We start from the raw sequence: 18,875 nt of genomic DNA on the forward strand, positions 1-18,875 counted from the left end.
AACCGGTCTGAACCGGTAAAAACCGGAAAAACCGGTGAACTGGGAAACCGGAAAAACCGGCCGGTTCTCTTCTAATAAAAAAATCGGAATTTCAAAAAAAAAAAAACTTTTCTATTTTCAAACTAGGGTAGAGTTATTCTTTTCACTCGAACATAAGTGCCAAATAGAAACATGAAAATGCCACTGTTATTTGTTATAAGAAAAAGAAGAAGAAAAAATACACGGATGAATTTGAGAAATTAAGGAATAAATCTGTTGTAGTCACACAATAGTTTTTTATTTCTTGATGGTCATACATAAGAAAGGAATGAAACATATCTGGGTAAGAGAGAAAAAGAAGAAACAAGAAAATAAGAAGAAAAAGAAAGAAATTACGTGAGAGAAGATGATAGAAAGTGGAGTGGAGGCTGCTCACTAATAGGAATGAGAGGATATTTCAATTCTAGGATTTAGCTTATAATTGAGCTTTTGGGTCAATACAACTTGATAAAATAATGGCTCAATATATTATAAAATAAAACTAACTTTTTTTTTGGAGAACTAACTTTTTTTTTTACTATGTAAAAAAAAATCAAATTATTGAGTCTAAAATTATTATTTATTCTTCAGCATTATATTTATTTTTAATTATTCGGTTCAATAACGGTTTAATAGCGGTTCAACCGATTGAACCGGTTGAACCATGAACCAGAGCTCTCACCGGTTCGATCTCCGGTCCGGTTTTTAAAACATTGCTTTGTACACCTTGAGTTTGTTTCCTGATTTTCTAATTCCTGCATATTTGTAAGGTATGTATAGATGTTATAGCTTTTTCTTATTTATGTTTTGGTGTTGTTTTGTTTTTTATCTTCCTAATTTTCCGGCTTTTCACCACCAGTTGAATCTGGTTCGGGGGTCAGTTCTGGCATCAAGTGGTTCCAGCCCCCTCCCGATCGCAGTTGTGGGGGATCGAACCGCGGTCCTCCCTACCAAGTTCAGCACCAATTACCACTGAACCAACTAACGATTGGTTTTTATCTTCCTAATTTTATTAACAAGTTATTTAACTTATTTTCAAAATTGTTAATACGTAACGGATTTTTTTTCCATTCAATTTCAACTATTTGAATCTTACAGTTTTTCAATTCTTCTTCGAAGTCAGCATTCTACTTCAGAGGTGCTAAGTAGCAATGTAAATTTGAATCAATCAAATGAAAATAATAAAGTTGATGATAATTCAATTTGGTGATGTCGGTAGACACTAGTGCCGGAAGAGTGCTGATCAAGGTTGTCAGACTCGAGAGTCTACTCAGACTTGAAAAGGGTCGTAGACTCGATTCGTAGACTCGTACGAGTTTATGGAAACTTAAAAATGAGTTTCAAAAGCCTATAAGTTACTTATAAATGACATATGTATAAAATGGAACACCAATTAACATAAAATTCAATTTTCAAATAAAAATTCAAATTTCAAACTCCAAACAAACTTGTCAACAAAAAAACTCGATAATAAAACAAACAAAATAGCAAAGCTCCGGTGAAATATATATGATAATTGCTTCAAAGGTCAAAAGCTCCGGTAACATCGTCATCATTATCTTCACCATCATCATCAAACTCTGCCCAGATAAAACACTTTCTTCGTCATTAACCAAAGTTGGATTGTTTGAACTTCCACTTAATTCAACATTGCTACCACCATCATTTTGCACAACATTGGTAATAAAAACATCAGGTTCCTCAACATTGTTAGCAGTAACATCAACTTGCTCAACATTAACTTCAGTTTGCTCATTATTTTCTTCATTAAGGATCAATTTTTCACCAAATACTTAAAAAAATTAACCTGTTAAAAATATTTAAGATTTCTTTGGCCTAAAAAAAGACAAAACATATTTTATTAACCAAACACAAACACAATAAACCAAGTGATTGTGTTAAAGTGGAATTGTTCACTCGCTAACGGTAACAATATGTACTGAACCATTGATATCAGAAATCGGTTGCACGGTTCCACTATGAAGTAACTCGCATGGCACAAAATTCACAAGCGAAGCTAATTTATCAACAGCTTCACAAATTTGCTCAACACAAATCACAATATCAATAACCAATGATGCAACCGCAGAAGCCGGTATTATCTCGAAATGATCGGCTCCTTCCCACGGGTTTGTTCTTAGTATAGATTTAAGAGATTCAGAAGCACTTTTAGCATTCAAAACATGAGATTTTGGTGTTGATGACTTAGACATTTTTTTAATCATCAATGAAGTTTCTCTTAGGGCCTTCCCTGACTCCAAGCTAATATTTGTGCATGATTCTTGAATCTTGCTTTGAAATTCATATGGAGTACTCTGTATCACAAACCACAAAAACAAACTTAGCATATATATATTATGTCACTAGATGGAGATATACACTAAGAGCTTCAATACCATACTTTGGAATTGTGGAGATATACACTAAGAGCTTCAATTTTGTAAGCACAAGACCGTGTCAAGTTCCCGATCTTTAAGTATTGCTTCCATGGATGGCGAAATCCAAATTTTCCATGACGAGGTTCCCATCTTGCCAAAACAGCCTATTAAATGAAATAACTGGATAGATTAATCTCTCGAGGTAACTGATATTTATTTAATGGATTATCTTTATCTAACAAATGTTTTTTAATATATATACATCGGCTAGTGATCGAACTCAAAACCAAATTATAATACACACTAATGACGATGTACATTTTTTACAAATGTAAAATGTGATTGGATATATGTAATGTATACTAATTCTTAAATTGAATTGATGTTTGTTTTTGTTGTTGCAAAAGATGCAATACCATTGTTTCTTCACTGCTTTTTGAGCAGAGGACACTTTTATATCTTTCGAGAAATTGCTTATCATTCCCAGCTTCTATATTCTCTAAATTATTGAAGTATTCATCTCCAAATCCTGCGTGTGCCACCATTATTAATTTTCATTAGTATACATACATACATACATATATAGGGTCATGATCAATTAACACCAACTAGTTTGATGTCAAATATTACACATCTCAATAACGTTTTAAATGATATAAATTTTATAAAATTCACCGTTGGATTGAAAGTTTATATCATATAGATCATTTATGTAAAACTTCAAACAAATCCAAAATCATTTGATATGGTATTGAGATACATCAAAATTAACGGTTTGACTCTTCTTTTATATGTCGTTAATCTTTATGCGTCGCAATAGCATATCAAATGATTTTGAATTTGTATGAAATTTTACACAAATGATCTATATGTTATAAATTTTCAATCCAACGGTGAATTTTATAAAATTTATATCGGTTAAAATATTATTGAAAGGTGTAACATTTGGTGTCACACTAGTTGGTATCATTTTATTCTGACTTTTATATATATATATATATATATATATATATATATATATATATATATATATATATATATATATATGTTTGAAATAATTGTTGAAGATTTATGAACTTGGTAATTATCTAGTTATAATATTATCACACAACAATGTGTTTGGTTTTGTATACTCCTCTTTAGAATCAAAATTTTTCTATACATTATTTAAAATAAGAATTGGTAAAATGAGAGATTATCATTAATTAAAATATTAATTTTTTCTAAGATTTACAATACAAGACCAAATTAAGACAACAAAACTAGATGACTGTCTTCATTCGGGAAAAAAAAAAAAAAAAAACTAGATGATTGTCTTCATAATTTTATTTTTGGGTTTTTTAAAAAGTTTAAAAAAAAATAGCAGATGACTAAAGGTCTATACTATATAGCTAAGAAAGAAAGTTGTTACAACTTAAGACGAAAAAAAATGTTGGCAACTCAATATTTTTTTTTAAGTAATTTAGTGGCTAGAAATTCCACCTTTAAAGGATAAGTGAGAGCATCAGGGTTTGAAACCCCGACCCCTTGGTACTGTGGAGATTTCTTGTTATATATATATATATTATTTTGATTTGTTCAAAAAGAATAATGTAATGTTACTGCCAACTGGACTAATTTAATTGGAGAGATCATGGTGGATTTGGGATTTAGGGTTCATCACAAATCTGAGAGATGGAGCATGGTGAAGCAGTGAATTTGTGCGTGAATGAGTGAATGACCAATTAGAGTGGTTTTTGTGCGTGAATTAATTTTAAAAGGCATAACCGATTTAAACCAAATTTAAACCAAATCTGAAAATTAAATTTGGGTGGATAACCGACCAGATGATAATGGATTGGTTAATAACCATATACTAAAATCCAGATATTTAAAAATAGGCTTGGATCTGGTTATGATTTGGGCCTTATATCCAGGTATTTTGCACACCCCTAGCTAATTATATCATATATCTCTTAAATATCACGAAAGTCTATATTAATGCAAATGATCAGTACACAGGGTGAGAGTATCATAAACTCTAGAGTGCCAAGTTCAATTTATCGCGATAAATTTGATTAAATGTCAGTATAATATATATATATATATATATATATATATATATATATATATATATATATATATATATATATATATATATATATATATATATATACACGTACCTTCTAAAAAGTCTGCAACCTTTTCAATATTACCAGCAATCTTATTGTGAAGATCCTCTCCAATCCAAACAGGACATATGAAAATACACACCGTAATAGCTATACAACTTCCAATTATGATTGTAAATAACCTCTCATAAGCAACTTCTAGAAGTTTATTACCAGTCATATCCGAAAGAGATATCAAACAGAAGGTTAAGATGAATATGATCATTCCATAATCATATCTTGCCTTCAATTTTGGGGAAAATCTCATAAATGTCACTCTTTCAGCTACAAATTGAAAGAAAAACCAATTAAATTCTCTTCATGTACCACGTAACTAATAGTGCACATTTAAATTAACAGTAAGTTTGACGGAATCACGAACCGCGTAATTTATACTTACCTATCACAAAGACAAATATTGAAGTCATTACAACCTTTCCTTTATCCCCACAAAGAGTAGCTATTTTGTTGCTCGCAACACCAAGAGCACCCGCTATCCACGTGGCCAACATTCTATTGAAACCTTTTCCGAGCGTAGCACCTGATAATTAATACAATTAGTATTTCTTTTAAGGGTTGCTAACTAGAAGACGATGTTAAGGAACTAAAAATGGAAAGAAAAAAAATTATCTTAAAAAAACAAAAATTTAAACTTTTAAAATGTTAAATAATCAACTTTTTAAAAAAATATATTTAAAATTAGTTTCTTACCCTGATAGCATTTGTGTTTTCTTATCATTCATAACGTTAATCCAATTAGTAGATCATAAGTTCACACACATGACTATTGGTCAACAACAAAAATAGTTCACACATGACTCTACTAAAAAAAGTTGAATTATTATCAATAAAAAATTATAAAATTAGAAGTTGAAGCAAATGAATTATCTCTCTTATTTTGTGGTTAAGCATTTCTGATGGTTTTCAGATGGAACATATTTTGAGTTTTATATAGAATTAACAAGTAGTTCTTTCAATACTACGTCGTATTTTACAATTGATATTTATTTTGCTTCAATATAGTTAAAAGACTTAAATGCAGTTTTGCCCCCCCTGTTTTGATTAGATCGGAATTTTACCCCCCCTGTTTTAAAACGCGGACTTTTACCCCCCCTGTCTTCAAATTCAACATCGTCTACCGAACACATCGTAATTCCAAATTCGACGAAATTGAAATGCCAACAAGGGTAATTTAGTTAGATTTCCATACATGTAAATAGTATTAAAAAATGAGCTACAGGGTGAGAGGAATGACGAGGATACCAGTAGTAGTTTCATACGATAATTAATTTGAACAGACTTTCACTAAAACAGTAATTAATCTCTCTCTGTAACTCCAAATTTAGTGGAGTTTGATTCTGTGAAAAACTAACTCGATTGCGGTCGTTTCGGTACCAGTTTGGTGAATTATTGATCCAAATTGAGTTATGTGCGTAGCTTTAAACTTGAGGCTCAGAAGCAGATTTTGTGCAAAATTTTGGTGGGGGAGCAAAATCCAACAAATTATAAAATAGGGGGGGTAAAATTCCGCATTTTAAAATAGGGGGGGTAAAATTCCGCATTTTTCAAAATAGGGGGGGTAAAACTGCATTTAGTTAAAAAAACATAAGGTACTTAAGGTATATTTAATAATAATAATGATGATATATTATATTATTACAGCTAAACATTAATGATAATACCGTACAGTATTTAAGGTACTTTTGCAAATTTTATTATACTCATTTTATCATGTCAAGTTCCTCCATTGAAGAGAAAAAAATAAATAAAAGAATCTATACCTTCTATGAAACTCACTAAGATATCTTTATCGGAGATACTCATGTAAGGGATGCACATATTAAAGACTAGTTTTAATCTTGTCTCCCTTATTTTCGTCAATAACTTAATTAAAATAAAATTAATAATAGCAGAACTCAAAATTTAAGTTCGGTTTGGTAGGAACATCGTATTATGTATGCAAGGATAGTGTTTGAATCTGAACATCCCATTTATTCACCTCATTGTGAAATTTCTAGCCACTTTATAGATTTCTTAACAAAAAATAAACAAAAAAAGGAACTTAATTAATACTTACCCACAGAAAGTTCAAGGACAATAACAACGGTAAGAACGGCCCAAATTATGTTGTCACGAAAACCATAGAAGGATGGACAAAATTGCTGCAAAATATAAATCAAAACTAAAGCCAATCCAACCTTGAAGGAATGAATAATCCTTCTAGGGTCATCTTGGCCAATCTCTTTTACCATATTTGTGACATTGACTAAATTATCCCATGATTTCTTAACCAAGGTTCTCAAGGTATGTGTGAAGCTTCTAGTGTCATCAACATTTGGTGAGACCATTTTGGAATATTGCTCTTAATTTTAGGTAATTAAGGTGCTTGAAAGTTCACAAAGAAATGCAAGATTGGGAAGATATCTTTGGCTATGTAATATGAACTTAGTAATATTGCTTTATAATTTTACGTACTATGAACTTAGTGATAGTCTTGAACTATGGGCAGATATATATACATGTATGTATGATAAGGAAGACGTGTATCACGTGTTATATTGTTTTGGGGACTTAATTGAGTCATTTTTCGAGTTACTTCCTCCTTGACAAAACTGTGGCACTGATTTATAATACGGTGTTTCTCCGATCCTTTTTATAAGAAATATTTTGAAAAAATCATACAGACCAAGGAAACACATTTAACATAATTATTTTCATTTAATATTTTTATAAATTTAAATTTATTTCATGTATACCCTTATTTAATTACTATTTATTCAACTAACTTACTTATTTTTAAATTCTCTCTCATAATAAATAAGGGCATAAGTAAAATTGAACATTTAGAATATTTAAAAATTGGTCAAAATTTCTTATAAAAAAGGCCAAATTTCTTCCTCATAGTGTTCATTATAAAATAAACCGAAGGGAGTACACCATATACATTAATTATACAATAAATCTAAATTTGAGACTTTTGTTTGTAATCATTTATTTACAATTTTTTAATAATAGTTAATAAGCACGTATCAATTCCTCCAACTCAAAACTTCTTAAAAAAAATTAAATTGGTCCCACAAATAATCCTATATTTCACCAATAACTTAACATCATTATAAATAAGTACCACAAAATTATATTTTAACACTCTACCAAAATAAAAAATAAAAAAATAAAAAAAAAATTATATTTTAACAATGAGTGAGAGAGAGAGAGGGGGGGGAGGGAGGGAGAGAGAGAGAACTCTCCGTTGAAGATGGTCTTTAGAGCATCCACAATAGAGCTCTCCACTTTTGAGTACTTAAGAGCATCCACAATGGAGAACTCTAATTTTGAGTAACCGGGTCTCACGTGGACACATCACTCATTTATTATTTTTTAATAATAATAGGTAGTCAACTCCTCCAACCTAGCACTTCTTAAAAAGTTCTAAATGAGTCCCATCAATAATTTCACATCAATTCAAAAATGTGTATGGGTCCAATAAAAAAATATTTTAATCTAAAATAAGGTGGGTCCAAGAGGAGAGAGAGGGTTCTTAGGTGAGAAGTGGTACCTAATAGGTACTCAAAGTTGTTTTGCTCCAATGGTAGCACCTAATAAGTACCATGAGTACCTAATAGGTACTACACTTGGAGATGGTCTAATTGAATCTCATATGTACTTAAGGCGAGTTTCAAAGGAGAGAGAAATTTTTTAATGTAGAACTAGTATCTATAGTACTCCCCGTCTCAAAACGTTTAGGGCCTGTTTGGTACGCATGATAGGATAGTGACTGAATATTATAAACAACATGATAATGATAGGATATGATATCAGCAGAAGAATAACAGTTATCCTCAGTTATCCTATCTTGTGTTTGGTGCACACAAGATAACAAACATGATAACTATTATATCATATTTTTAATACATACTTGCTCATAACAATCTGATAAGATACATAACATATTTAAATGACAAAATTACCCTTGTAAAACAATTTTAATTTTTTAAAAATTATATTGCAATACTTTGAATTTTATAAATAAAAATATAAATAAGTAATCAAATAAATTTATAAAATTTTAAATAAAATTCATGAGAAAATAAACAAATTAAATTTTTTATATGAATCATGTTCAAATAAATAACTCAATTATACATGTTAAATAAGCTAAATAAATATATGATATATCTCATACGTAAATAATAAGACTATCATTCCAAAAGAATTATATTTAATTTGTTATTAAATTTAAATTAATATCCCTATTTTTTAATTTTTTTAATAATTATTTTACTTTAAAATATTGTAATTTTAGTAGAATTTTGATTTTTTAGATTATATAAATTACAAAATTATCCTTGTGAGAAAATTACATATGTATTTAAAAATTAATTATTTTATTATTAATTTACTATCAAATTATTTTATTATTTATATTTTATTAATATTTAGTTTTTAATTTTAAAATATATTTTATAGAATAAATATTTCAACATTTTTTTTCTCATCCTATCATATCCTGCTGGTAACCCAGCTCAAATTCAGGATAAGAATTTTAACTAGAGAGATATGATATGATAAGCTTCAGGATTAACTTATCATCAGTGGCGGCTTGCACACATGTGCAAGATATGCGGCGGCATCGGGCCTCAAAATTTTTAGGGTCTCAACTCAAAATTTTGAGGTACTATAATATTAGTTATATATTATTTATACCTATAAAATATCAGATGTATATTAATAGATTAATATTTAGGCCCTGAAATAATAGTTATATATTGTTAATGTTCTTAAAATATCATATGAGTATCAATAGATTAATTATCTATACTCGTAAATATAGTTCTAGTCCATTTTAATCTTTGCATAAAATTTAACCTTAGATTAGGAGGTTCCTTTTTGACGTTATATGCAAATATAATTATTTTGTATTTCTTGTCCCATTTGATTTAATACAATTGGTTTAATATTGATAATTTATATGTTTACACAAATAAGAATGTTTTTTTTTATATTATATGCAATTTTTTAATTTTTTTTTATTAAGGGACCACTTTTATATTTTGCACAGAGCTTCCTAAAACGCAGAGACGCCTCTGTTTATCATATCCTGTTGTGTCACCAAACACTGAATTCAGACATGATATATGTTACAGTTATCATATCCTGTCTCTTATCCTGTGCATCAAACGGGCCCTTAGAGATTTGCAAATAGATTAAGAAATGATAAAATTTAATAAGTTAAGTCTTTTTTAGCATTACTTTATTAAAAAATAGAATGTTCATTTAATAATTGCTTTAATTTTTGTAAGGATACAAAAAGTAAAACATCGTTAATTGCATATTAGTTTTAAGACAAAAATAAAAAAAATAAAAGATTTAAGCCACTAGGTTTGGCCTAATGATGAGATGTTTGGGCAGTACGTTATAGGTCATAGGTTTGATCTTCAGCTCATTGTAAAAAAAAAAAAATCAAAAATTTGAGATGAAAGGAGTACTCAATTTTATTTAGTTCCAATAAAAACACATATTAGGTAGCAATGCTTAAAAAATAATTACGATCACTATTGGAGATGGTATTACTATTAGTTGATTTCCAAAATAGTATCTACTTTTTAAGTTGTTAAAAAAACATTTTTTTATTAATTGATGTAGTCGGTGCTCCCAATTGTACTTACATGAAGATGCACATGAAGAAAGTGATGTCTATATGTTGGGGAGACTATGGAGTTAAACACTAAAAGAAGAAAATTTATTAATGACGTTCAAAAATTGTTGGAGCCAAGAAAAATATTGGGTGGTTTTTACCATGAACTCGTAGTTAAATTAGATTAGATGGGTGTATATAGTTTTTTTTTATCATTATTTATAATATTAGACAATTTTTTTGATAAATCTAAATGTGTTTAGAGTTTAATGAATACATTTTATACTGACAAAATGATCTAATATTCTATATTATATTTCAAAATTAATTTAATTTATATACAATGTAAAGTTATTTTACACATGCGTCCAATAATATACCAACATATCATGTATAGTGTTTAAAAATATATGATGTATCACATTCATTAAATAATGTGATAACATATCATTGGATGTTTGTGTAAAAACATTTTACACCGATAGTGCATTCAAATTAAATTCTTTAAAAATTAGGTGAAGAGAAATGGCTTGGAAAAATATAATACAGTATAAATATTAATTAAAAGTGTAAAATGGTCGATGTATTTTTCTCATGCTTGTAACAACACTAATTTACTTGTAACAACACTAGTGTATGTTTGGTTTCAATTCTGGAGCAGCCAGAATTGATTTTGGACATGTAGAATGAATTCTGACTTGTTTGGTTCCTCAAAACTAGAATTGATTCTGTCTCCAGAATGGATTCTACTTGAAGCTAGAAATTGTAGCTTCTCATTCTAGAATTGATTTTTACACTCAAATTATTTGTTCAACTCACTTTTGTATGAATATATCCAAACATAAATCAATTCTATCAAACTCAATTCTATCAAAATCAATTCTGTCAAACTCAATTCTATCAAAATTAATTCTGTCCACCGCAGAACCAAACACATACTAATTTTAGTTTGACATATTTTTTTTCAAAGTCTGACATATTTTTTGTTAATTTGTTAAGTAAAAGAAAAAGAATTTGACATATTTTGACCTTATTTCCGCGGTTACCCCCGCGTTAAAAAAGTCATGCTTTTCATATCTCTCAATTTGATAATCTAGAATATTTGTTGCTTTTCTATTGAATGAAATCGGTTTTTGTCAACCGTTTGATTTTATAGTAGAGACTTCAATAACTAAGAGTCCGACTGCGAGGTAAATAAAAATGTGTTTGAATTGATTTATTTTTGAGCTTATGCGAAACAACTTATACAAATGAATAAACTAATTTTATGTATTATTATGAACATTTCCATATAGTTTATGAGAGAACCGTTCATAAAAATACAACTTTTGTTAGTGAAAATTTATTAACTAACATAAAAATTTATTTATTTTCATAAACTATTTTAGTTTTTACCATAAAATAAAAAAATAAATTGTTACTTTATAGTTTTTTAGATAAATTAAGAACGTATAGATATCAAGTTATAAGTGGACATCCCAACTATATTGGCACCCCCACATATCCCCCACGTCTATCTATTAGCTCATATGTATTAATAGAAATAGAAGAAAAAAATATATATATACATGGAAGATAAACGGGCAACAAGTTGTGCCGCTAGTCCTTTCTGAATGGCAAAACCAATCATTTTGAAAACAACATCCATAGACCTAGGCAGGGGCGGAGCCCTTCATGGGCTGGACAGGGCCATGGCCCGCCCCATAATTTTTAATTTTTTTCATAGGTATACTATTTAGCGTCGGTTAGAAACCCCCGCTAAATAGTCTGTATAGTTTGTTATATTTTATTTTGCGGGGGTTTCAAACCATAAAATCCAGTATTCTTTAACAGGTTTGCATTTAGCGGGGATTTCAAACCCTCGCTATTTGTACGTCCCAGAATTCAAATGATTCAAATATACTTTTTAATTTATTTTTTTAAGCATCCCTTCTAATGTTTTATTGTTTAATAATTTATAGATGTCTTAAAATGTGTAATTTATTTTGTCGAAGTATTCAAGTATATTTTTTTGGAGAAAAAAGTACTCAAATTTTTATTTAAAATAGAATTTGTGCATAAAAATTCATGTTTGATCAATCTTTTGTTAAAAAAATTTAAATTTTTGTTAGAGAGATGCATATAATATTATAAACATAAATACAAAAACTAATTAAAAAGTATGAGTTTACACATTTGACATAAAATATATATTTCATAATATATTTTTAAAATTTATTTAATAAACATGTTAATGGTCCACCTTTTGACTATTTTTGAGATATCCATACTAGACAGACTCTCAATATGATATGTCTTTTTTTTAGTAATTTCTTTTACATATTCGATTTATATTTGTAGCGGCCCGCCCCAATTTTTCGGGCTAGCTCCGCCACTGGACCTAGGAGAGACAACATTGTTATGCATGACCTTTTGAACTCTTTTCCAAAGATCAATAGCATCTGGTGCTAAGAAGCCAAAAGTGTCAAACGTAAAAGGTATAAAAGCATGTTGATTGTCAGAACATGTTTTTTTATGTTTGGCCACTTTGCTTGAAGCAGCTTTGAGGGCCGTTTGACCCACAATAAAATCCACTGTTCTCAGTGTCGATCTCCCTTCTTGTGGGTCAGTCAAAAAGTTCACAGACGTCTCTTTCTTCACATATACACCGGCGCACTTAAGAATGTCACAAAGAACATCTCTGACAAAGTCATGCCTATATTTGAAGTCTGGAAGCTCCTTACAATGAACTGCATGCTCCCTAAATTGATCCAGACACGCTTTACGACAAACAGGGCAAACCTCATCAATAGGAAATATAGGAATCATGAGGCGGTATCTGAGAAAGTGTGATACTCTACCGGTGACATATGTTGTCCTAACCCATCGAGGAGGATAGTTAAAAGAAAATCTTGAGCATGAGATGTTTGCAAACACTCAAATTCATTTTTTATTTAGGATAATGATTCATTATACGCATGGATCGGGCAAATCCGGTCAATTCGGTCAAACCCACTCAATCCAACCAAAAAATTGGATTGGATCGAGAAAGTGGGTGGATATGGATTTCAAAAATGAAAAATGCATAAAAAAAATTGGGTTCGAGTAAAATCGGACCCAACCCAAAAAACCCACTAACCACTAGTGCTATGTTTTTTGAAATTTTTTATGAAAATAATAAAGATTTTGTTATTTAATCATTAAATATTTTTATATTGAAAATAAGTTATACTATTTTTTAAGAAAATAAAATGATATATATATTGAATAATTTTTATAAACAAATATGATAATTCATCGCACTATTTTAAATAAATAAATAAAAATATTGAATAATTTTCATAAACAAATATGATGATTCTTCGTTTAGTCATTTGATATTAAAAAAAGAAAAAAATTCATTTGGATAACACACTATTCAACTCGTAAATTAGTGGGTATACACAAAAAATAGGTGATTATTTTTTATAGTGGAAAAAAGTTACACTATTTTTCAAAAAAATACAATGGTTGAGTTACTTTTATGAAAAAATATGATGATTCGACATTTATATTTTTAATATAAAAAAATGAAAAAAATTCGGATAACCCACTACCCAACTCAACCCAAATAATGTAATTGTTATCCGCCGATAATGTAAAACTTTTTTTTGAGATGCATTAAATCAAATATATCCACAAATATCTATATTTTGAATTGTTATATACTTATAGGATAGAATATATGTATACGATCATGCTAAACAGTGTTTCGAGGAACTTGTTAAGCATACGAAAAAAGGAAATAAAAGATAAAATTAATATTGAAAAGACAATTTCTTGAATGCATATGCATTTCGAAACAAAATTTCTATTTTAATAAGTTTAACTAGTATCCCCGATTCGGACACTGTTTAGCATTTTCCATATGTATACGCGAGTTTTATAGCGTCAACATATATACGATAATTTCTTAAAGGCTTAATGAGATGAATTGATGATTTTTTTTGTTTGTTTTGAATAAGATGTTATGCCAGAGAACATAGTAATTGGTCATCACCATTGTTTCTTCATTGCTTTTTGAGGAGAGGACACTTTTATATCTTTCAAGAAATTGCTTAGCATTCTCTCGGCTTCTGTATTTTCTGAATTGTTATCTCCAAATTATGTGTTTGACACTGATTCCATTAGTTTGATAGTAATTGATCATCTTCGGTGTCTTAACTCATATCACTGAACTATATCTTCTGGAACTATCGTAATAACATGTTGAGGTCCACTACTATTACAACATGGTTGTGGAACTTCTTTTTGATCCTCGACAGCAATGTTATTTTCTTTGTTCTTAAATTTTGCTAAGGTGGATAATTCTTGTACGGACTCTACAAGTTTTTCAATGGAACAAACCACATCAAGCAATAATGAAGCTACCGTTACAACAGGACCAACCTCAAACAAATTTGTGTCTTCCCATAATTTTGTTTTAATCATGGATTTAAGGTTTGTGGCATAAATCTTAGATGTTGTAATGTGAGTTTTTGCTGCAATTGGTGGAATCATTTTGTGGATTGATATTGCTAATTGCTTTAAAGCCTTTCCTGTTTCTATGCTCATTTGAATGCATGGTTCTTGTATTTTGCTTCTGATTTCCTTTGGTGTCTATATATAAAAATATTAAAAAACAAGTCATTAATTTCTCCGAAAATACTCAACTATACGATAAAAATAAAAAAGATGTTACATTATAGTATTAGAACCTTAGTAAAGTTGTTAAGGAAGCCGTTAAGGGCATCAATCCGATATGCACATTGCCTTGATAGGTTTCCAATCTTTTGATATTGTTGCCATGGATGATGATATCCAAAACGTCCATGGCAAGGCTCCCACCTCGCAAAATTCGTCTGCAAAAGTATAAACAATTGAACTAATTAATAATTGAGTTCGAGTTGATAATGACCGATCTAAAAATTTTAAGTCGGGCGGGCAAAACTCATAAATTGGAGTATACTATACATCAAATGTATAATATATCTTTACCGATACATTAATATTAATAATTTTGTTTTGTTCTCCTTACCAAGTTATCTTCAACTTGTTTTGAATTAAGAACACTCTTATATCCTTGCATAAGTGATTTATTTAATTTTCCAGCCTCTAATGTTCCAAAATATTCATCTCCAAAACCTACAATTTTCCAAACATTGTCAATTTCAACAATTATAATTAAACATTAAATTCAGTACATCCATAATTCCATAATCAAAATTAACAAAATTGACTTGCTTACACACCTTCTAAAAAGTTGCTTAGTTTTTCAATGTTATTTGATACTAGATTTTGAAGATCACAACCAGCCCAAACAGGGCACAATAAAATGTTAACCAACACAGAAATTAATCCACCAACTAGAATTGTTGTTACCCTATCTTGTGCAGTGTCAATTATCTCATGCTCTCTAAAGCTTGATACACATACCAAACAATATGTCAAGATAAACACTAGCAAACCATAATCATATCTAGCTTTCATTTTAGGTAAAAATCTAATATATGTCACCCCTGCAGCTGAAACAATTCAAAAAAAAAAATGTATTACTTAATTTTATTTTAGATACTTGTTTCTAGTAATGAAATTGTGGAGAGAAAAAAAATGGACAAGTAAATATTACTTGCTAGAAATATTATGATTCCAAGAAGTATGGATTCCATTATTGTATTTCCACTTGAAATTAAATGAACTATATAATATGATCCAAGTCCAAGAACACCAGCCAAAAATGTTGCAAAACCTCTGTTTAAACCTTTTCCAAGCGTTGCTCCTGCATGTGCCACATAATCAAATTAATTACCTACAAGGTAAAAATCAAGTCTACATTTTTAAATATTTTTTTATTAATATTATTTCATTAATAATTATAAAATAATTGTCCAAAAAAATTTATTCGTCGCCTGAGAGATTCGAACTCTCGCGGGGAAACCCCATGTACTTAGCAGGCACACGCCTTAACCACTCGGCCAAAGCGACATTGTTAAAATACATAGAAAAGAAAAATATGTTAAATATTTTTCTAATGCACAAAATATTTTTAATTTATAAAACTCCTCTAATGCGAATTGTTCGGGATAACCCGAGTTCCATTCCTGGTAAGAACAATTGTTGATAAGGTTTTGCTTACATCGCTGCCAAACTCTGGATTATCGGGGTCATGTCCTTTGATTCAAAGGGTTAATAAAAAAAACATGATTAAAACTAAAAACATAAGGGAAAAAAGAAAAAACAGAACTTACCTACAGAGAATTCAGAGACAACAATGACAGTGATAACAGCCCACATTGCAGAAGAACCAAAACTATCATAAAGTGGTTTAAAATAGTAAAATGTTGAAACCAATGTAATGGCAAGTGATACTTTCAAAGAATGAATAACCCTTCTAGGATCATCTTTTCCTAGTTTGTTCAATTGCAACATTACATTGTTTACATTAGCAATAAATTCACTTGGGAAGTTCATTAAACATTGCCAACACTTTGTGATCACCATGCTATGAAAATTGTACAACCCTAGTTAAAAGTTATAGAAAATTCTTTTTATGTGTGATTGGTTTATATCTTTGGTTCTAATTATTTGAAGCTTATGCTCTATTGGAAAATGGAAGAGCAGATAGCTTTAGAAGGTAATTGGGGTTTATATCCTATTTATAGCTGAGAAGAGCACACACAAGTCATAGCTTGGGAATAATCAGTCTAACAAAATTTGACTACTTTTTTTTATGCTACTATTATTTTATTTATATTACATGTTTTTCTAGCATCGTCTCCCCTCAACTCTCCTACGGTTTATTGAGGCAACTTTTTGGGTTTCGAGAGTTCACCAAGGACACGACGTACCTAAAAGTAACGCTTAATATTACTAATTCAAAAAAATATATATTGATTACTAAAAGATTACGAAAGAAGTGAGGAATTTTGAAAGAAATTGCGCAATTTTTTTTGTGATATAACTATTGTTCCTCATTGGATCAATAATTCTTGAGTTTTATAAGTTTAATATCATCACCAATAATATATGTCTCATTCTTAATCTCGCACCAACCTTACGAAATATATCTTCTTCTAAGCTAACTTTTGAGAATAATATACAACTTCAAATCTATTTAACACTACTAAAATTATAAGTAATAAAAAATTTAAGAGTTTTACACACTAGTGACTTTTGTCAACCATCACTAGAATTACTAAGAATTTTTGTTGTTACTTCAACTTTTTTAAATATTGATATATGACGGTAAATCACTTATGAAAGTCGTCCACCATACACCTAACGAAATATTTCTTTTTTTTTTAGGTAAGGCTCAACTAAACATTCCTAGGATTACAAAAAAAGTAATACAAATTTGAAGAGCTAATTTTAATTGTTGTGTACACTATACATGCATATGCCTTGGTAGGTTTTAACAACGGCTGCTATAGCCACCGGGTTTGAAGACACATATACATGTTTTCTCTTTAATTATTTGCTTTGCTTTTCAATATATTTTGTCTTATAACCACCGGCGGCGACCACCGGCAGCCACTACTGATGGCGAGATTGCAAAAAGATGTGTGTAAAGTTGGATAAAAAGAGGTTAAGTAACATATTTTAAGGGGATTGATCATATTATATAATAGAACTTGATTTTAACATACTAAAATATGATGCACCCACTGGTTAGTACTTTGAATACTAATTAATTAATTAATTAATTAATTAATCAATTAATTAGTGGTGTACAACTCTTATGGATTATACACGATTATCGATCTCCACCATTCGAAGTTAGAAGAGATGAACAAAAAAGTTGATGGGCGTATCATATAGTAAAACGCACTATGGACGATCAAATGATAAACCGGGGCATATAATTATATATAACCTGGATTCAATGCATTCAATTATCCATGCATTCATGCATTCATGCATTGTGAGTCTTTGGATGCAAATTTTGGTGGCCCAGGTTTAAAAATGAATGATTGTGATTAACCTGCAGTCAAAATTTGACTGCAGGGAATCCAATTCCAATTATATATACTCCTTTGTTCCTTACATTTTATATTTTTAAATAAAGAAAAGTCTATTAAATATAAACAAAGAATACAAACACTGGGGACAAATAACGTGACTTAGTAAATCTACACTAGCTCAACTTAAATGGATAATGAACCGGTGGTTCATAAATGATTTCTCTTAGTTGGTGACAATTCAGCTGATAAGAGTGATGAATGGTGATGATAAGATGGTTTCTTGATCTTTATGGGGGAAAAGGTACATGCAAAAATGTTAGCACTTCAACGCTCAAATACTTATTTAAAAGAGATAAAATGGAGTGTAGAATTGGAGGCGCGTATATTTCATACATAGGGATTAATATATGAATATAGGGATTAAGTTTTCATGGAATTGTTGTCGTTCTGCGTTTTGGTAGTTACGCTACGAAGTGACTTTGGTAGTTACGTGACAAACTTTACAGGTTTCATGAACTGTTGTGCTTGTATTGGTTGATATTGTTACGATATGGTGTTAACTGACGCTTGTTTTAGAATTTTCTCATGGAATACAATCCACACGCTAGGTATGGGTCCTGTAAATTGCAGACATAATAAAGCAACCAAATGAAATAGGTCATCTAAATTTCCAACACAAACCCTTGTTCCTGTAGCAATTCAGTGAGATGAATAGTGGGGCTTGAATGAAACTGGT

At 29.8% G+C, this 18,875-nt stretch overlaps 2 protein-coding genes and 1 non-coding gene across 3 annotated transcripts; all 3 read right to left on the reverse strand.

The window, feature by feature from the left end:
* Positions 1-1,931: 1,931 nt before the first annotated feature.
* On the reverse strand, positions 1,932-2,231 carry LOC123895277 (aluminum-activated malate transporter 7-like). The gene has a single exon (XM_045945530.1). The coding sequence runs from the start codon at positions 2,229-2,231 to the stop codon at positions 1,932-1,934; it is 300 nt and encodes a 99-aa protein (XP_045801486.1).
* A 12,138-nt stretch (positions 2,232-14,369) lies between these two features.
* Positions 14,370-16,736, reverse strand: LOC123896573 (aluminum-activated malate transporter 2-like). The gene is made up of 6 exons (XM_045946947.1): positions 16,427-16,736; positions 15,808-15,957; positions 15,431-15,703; positions 15,217-15,323; positions 14,897-15,040; positions 14,370-14,798 (listed from the first exon to the last, which is right to left on the reverse strand). Exons 1-6 carry the CDS (start codon positions 16,677-16,679, stop codon positions 14,370-14,372), a joined length of 1,356 nt encoding a protein of 451 aa, XP_045802903.1. The 5' UTR covers positions 16,680-16,736.
* TRNAS-GCU lies at positions 16,082-16,163 on the reverse strand. Its single transcript has one exon. It is a non-coding gene; the product is annotated as a tRNA-Ser (tRNA).
* Positions 16,737-18,875: the final 2,139 nt, after the last annotated feature.

Source organism: Trifolium pratense, linkage group LG7 (assembly GCF_020283565.1).
Source record: "Trifolium pratense cultivar HEN17-A07 linkage group LG7, ARS_RC_1.1, whole genome shotgun sequence".
In the NCBI taxonomy this organism is placed as follows: Eukaryota; Viridiplantae; Streptophyta; class Magnoliopsida; order Fabales; family Fabaceae; genus Trifolium; species Trifolium pratense.

Bases quoted from the DNA above. Each gene is read 5' to 3' on its own strand.
- LOC123895277 (XM_045945530.1), bottom strand. From the start codon at position 2,231: ATGTCTAAGTCATCAACACCAAAATCTCATGTTTTGAATGCTAAAAGT.
- LOC123896573 (XM_045946947.1), bottom strand. From the start codon at position 16,679: ATGGTGATCACAAAGTGTTGGCAATGTTTAATGAACTTCCCAAGTGAA. The intron at 15,958-16,426 runs GTAAGTTCTGTT...TGGCACATGCAG, and splicing joins TGTCTCTGAATTCTCTGTAG to GAGCAACGCTTGGAAAAGGT. The intron at 14,799-14,896 runs GTTCTAATACTA...TTTTATATATAG, and splicing joins TCCTTAACAACTTTACTAAG to ACACCAAAGGAAATCAGAAG.